The 4515-nt window shown below is 45.1% G+C and overlaps 1 protein-coding gene across 1 annotated transcript; it reads left to right on the forward strand.

Moving 5' to 3' along the window:
• Nucleotides 1-78: 78 nt before the first annotated feature.
• Nucleotides 79-3443, forward strand: HUS1 (HUS1 checkpoint homolog (S. pombe); the record flags this gene model as incomplete). Its single annotated transcript, XM_009069915.1, has 5 exons — nt 79-130; nt 307-434; nt 1496-1672; nt 2318-2425; nt 3369-3443. Coding segments are annotated over exons 1-5 (540 nt in total), but the record flags the coding sequence as incomplete, so codon positions are not given.
• Nucleotides 3444-4515: the final 1072 nt, after the last annotated feature.

The raw sequence follows: 4515 nt of genomic DNA on the forward strand, positions 1-4515 counted from the left end.
CGGGCGGTACCTGGATGCTCCTACCCACTCCGGGTTAACGACCCTGAGACCTCTATCTCCCTCCCTACCCGAGCCACCATGCGATTCCGGGCCAAGATCGTGGATCTCGCTTGCCTGAACCACTTCAGCCGTGAGTGTGCATAGCCATCCTCGGGGGAGGAGGCAGCTTGGGGTGATTTGCTTCTCTCCGGGATGTTTGTCAGTGTCCGTCGCGGTTGGGAGGGATGCTGAGCATCCCTCGCATCTCTCCTCGGGGATGGAGGTGTGCAGGGTTGTTCCATCCTGATGGTGCTGTCTCTCCCGCAGGTGTGGTTAATACCATCGCCAAGCTGGCTAAGAGCTGCACGCTGCGGCTCACTGCCTGTAAGTTGTACTTTATCCTGTCCGATAAAGTGGCCAATGGAGGTGTCAGTATGTGGTGTGAGCTGTGCCAGGTGAGCCCCAGCAAGTGCGTGTCGGGGGGAGGATCAGTGCGCGGAGTTGGGTTTGAGGTGCAAAGTGTTTCTTGTGGTCCTCACGCTGGAGATCATAGAATTATAGAATCAACCAGGTTGGAAGAAACCTCAGAGATCATCGAGTCCAACCCTACCGTGGTTACTAGACCATGGCACTAAGTGCCACATCCAGTCTCAGCTTGAAAAGCTCCAGGGATGGTGAATCCACCACCTCCCCGGGCAGCACATTCCAATGTCTGATTACTTACTCTGTAAAAAATCTCTTCCTAATATCCAACTTAAACCTCCCCTGGCAGAGCTTGAGTCTGTACCCTCCTGTCCTACTGCTACTTGCCTGGGAGAAGAGACCAACCCCCACCTGACTCCAACCTCCTGTCAGGGAGTTGCAGAGGGTGATAAGGTCTCGCCTGAAGGCTGAACACCCCCAGCTCCCTCAGCCTCTCCTCACAGCACTCATGCTTGAGTCCCTTCACCAGCCTCGTTGCTCTTCTCTGGACCTGCTCCAGCACCTCAATATCCTTCCTGAACTGAGGGGCCCAGAGGTGGGCCGGGTCTCTCAAGGTCTGGCTGGTCACTGGCAGCTCTCTGTTTTGCAGGGTTGGCTTTTACTTGCTCAGGTGTTTCTGTTTAGATACCCTCTTCACCTTGGTTGTCAGTGTGTAGTTTCAGAGTGTGCTGGCCCACAAGGGCCTGCCAAAACTGGGAACAGGAAAGCATAACTCACTCACCATCCCCCTGTTTTTGTGGGCTGATAGGTGTTAGGGGGAGAAGTGAATATGTTTAGTCTGAAGTAATGAGCCTTCATGCTTATGCAGCCTGTTTTGATTCCTGCAGGTGATGCCAGACTTTCTGGATGTGGCACCTAGTGCCATGGTCTAGTAACCATGGTAGGGTTGGACTCGCTGATCTTTGAGGTCTCTTCCAACCTGGTTGATTCTATGATTCTGTTGTACACATGCAGTTCTAAGCTTAATGTCTGACAGCTGAACCTTGCCCCTCTCATTTGCTTTGTTTTATTTTCCAACTTTCAAAAATCATAGGGGAATTTCTTCGATGAGTTTCAGATGGAAGGAGTAGCTGCAGAGCACAATGAAATCTATTTAGAGTTGGTGCCTGAGAACCTGGCGAGAGCATTAAAAACTGCCCAGAATGCTAAGGCAGTGAAGATCAAGTTGACTAATAAACACTGTCCCTGCCTCAGAGTTGCTGTGGAGCTCGTAAGTGCAACCATGCTTTATGTTCATTATTAAGAAAAGGTTCTTAAAATTAAGTGCTTTCCCTAAGATCAAATGGTAGTCTTTGGTGTAATTCTAGGAAGCTAAAGGAAAGTTGTGCCATTTTCCATTTCACTAGCCTTTCCTGCCATCATGGTCGGTATCATACAGAACCAGCTTTGTATTTTCCAAAAGACAAGAGGTAGAGAAAGAATTAAGAGCTACATGACTGAAACAGCTTTTTTTTAATGTCTGCTTTTCTCCATTGCTCCATTCTCTATCTTCTGTGGATTATTGCCTTTTCATTGAAGTCATTAGGTGAAGGAGGCTTCGGTGTAGTGTTTGGCTCTGTGTTTTGTGTTTGGTTTTCCTGACAGTGCATTTCAAACTGCTGTCTTCCATTTTAGTTGTTAACACCATTTACCTCTTCAACTCTAAGGATAGCTTATATATACTAATGATTGGTACCTCACAAACTCTTCCTCATTCATAAGGGAAGTCCACTTAAGAGCATATTGATAGGAACCTATGGTAAACTGGATCTGAGTGTCTGGGGCACATAGTTGTAGTATTTCCTTGAGTGGGTCTGAAAAATTGAGGTTTAGAATTCAAGTCCTGATTTTAACAGCATACTCTCTCTCCCTCAAGCCATCCTTATCAAGCAGCAGTAGGATTGTGACACATGACATTCCTGTGGGAGTTATTCCGAGAAGAATGTGGAATGACTTCAGAGAGCCCAACATGCCAGACTTTGATGTAAGACTGTTTTTATATTCCGTACAGAAAGGGGAGGTTACAAGTGGAAAGCTGCTGCTACAGAGTATACTAGTGGTGGGGTTTAGAGAGGACTTGAAAGCATAGAGGGAAGGCTAGAGATTTGGAGAGGGGTGAAACATGGCTTCTACCTTGACAGGAGAATCCAGATCCTGTGAAAACACAGCAGATGGTTACCAATTGTTTCTGTGATATTTCAGGGAGGAGGAAGGAAGGAGCAAAGGACTTGCATGAGCTTTAGACAGCAGCATCTCCAAACCACACAGGTTTAGACTGTATCAGCTGTTTAGGTGCCAAGGGGCCCAAATAATTTGTTCTTTCTGAAACTCATGGCCTACCTAGACAGAGTTAGAGATATGTTTCCTCCTGATTTTTGTATCCCCTGTCTATATCCTTTTTGACTTTTAGCAGAGTTGCATGGGAAGATCTTTGTGCAAACGTGCTCCTATTTGAATTTATAGATGTCTGTTATCTCTGAGTATTTAAATTCTGAAGGCATATAACTTAGTAGAAACTTGAAGTATTTTGTTCTGTTATTTCAGATTACACTGCTGCAGTTCCAGAAATGATTGCAATATCATGGGGATCTTATTCTTTCCTTTTTGGCTGTAGTTATTAGCTACTTAGTTACGCAGATGTAGGTTCATGTGAGAATCTGATCCACAAAATCCTGTCTCTACTTTATTTTGAATATGGACTTAGAATATTATGTCTGAAGCAATTGCTACAATTCTGGCCTGTTGGTATAATGGGAGAGAGTTCCTCTGTTCCCGAGACATTTGCTGATTTCAGTTAAATATTGTTCTCCCTGCACTCCATAGATACCTCAGTCCAAACTAAGGCAGAATAGAAAGGAGAAATAAGTATGTCACATCCCAGTCACATGTGAAATACTTGTGCAAATGCAGTTCTTGTATCTTTCTAGGTCAGTATTTACCTACCAGTGTTGAAAACAATGAAGACTGTTGTGGAAAAAATGAAGAATCTCAGCAATATCATTGTAAGTTAAGACACTTCAGGCTTGTATGCTACAGACCTTATTTCATCAGGGACATAACATGCCTAAAATGGTGCCCCCACATTAGATCTTCTTTTGGGCTGAGTCAGACATTGAAATAAAGGCACCTAAAGACTATGTAAAGGTTGAAGAGAATTCTGGGATTTAGTTTAGGATTTACACTGAAGAGCTCATCCTGGACTTCCCAGAAAGTGATGCTCTTTGTACTGAATCCTTGAAAGAACATGGCATTGTGTTGCTACAAGCCACTCTTTAGAGCTGGTAAGAAATTGCAGTCCTTCAGGAAGCTAGCTGGAGGCTTTTCAGGTGATTTCATTGAGGAATGCCTATTAATGAGTCTTGTGTTGGGTGTGTTGTGAATGAACTTTATGTAAACTCGAGGTAAGAGTTAAAGGAAATGCTACTAATAGCTCCTGGATGTCAGACTGTGCTTTAGACTCTGACATGGTGGGTTTCCAGTCTACCCCTGGTTTCTGTAGTGCTGGTTGGCCTTCCATTGAAAGAAGTCCTCAGCACTTGAACAGAAAAGGGGTTTGGTTTTTTATTTAGTTATTTTCCTCACAGTCACCAGAACTGACTGGCATGAAAGTTAGTAAGTATGGAACTTCAGAGTGGTTTGGTTTGGGGGCTGTTCATACCAGTTTTGATAAATGGGAAATTTTCTGTTAACTGAGAATCCTGAAATTGGGATAATCTCAGTTTTGGAAGACTTGAGAGATTACCCTGGGTTTCTGACAGTTTTGCTAATGGCAGTCATCCTGAAAATTCAAACTCTTTTTCTTTGTCAGTCTCCTGGAGGCTCTATTTGTTTTTTCTTTCCTTCCCTCATGTCTTCAGTGAAAATGCAAACACGTGTACTAAGCACAGCGCTTTATCTCCGGAGCTGAGGATCTTTTCCCCCGCAGGATTAGCTGTGTGATGGGTTTGAACTTTGGTGTTCAGCACGCTCAGCAGACTGGGGCATACCCACTTTCTGAAGTCCTTTGCGGCGGGCGGAACCAAAGCGCGGGGCGCTGGGGGCGGGGGGTGCGGTGTGGTGCACACCACGCTGTGC

This window comes from Acanthisitta chloris, unplaced genomic scaffold (assembly GCF_000695815.1).
Source record: "Acanthisitta chloris isolate BGI_N310 unplaced genomic scaffold, ASM69581v1 scaffold43942, whole genome shotgun sequence".
Taxonomy (NCBI): domain Eukaryota; kingdom Metazoa; phylum Chordata; class Aves; order Passeriformes; family Acanthisittidae; genus Acanthisitta; species Acanthisitta chloris.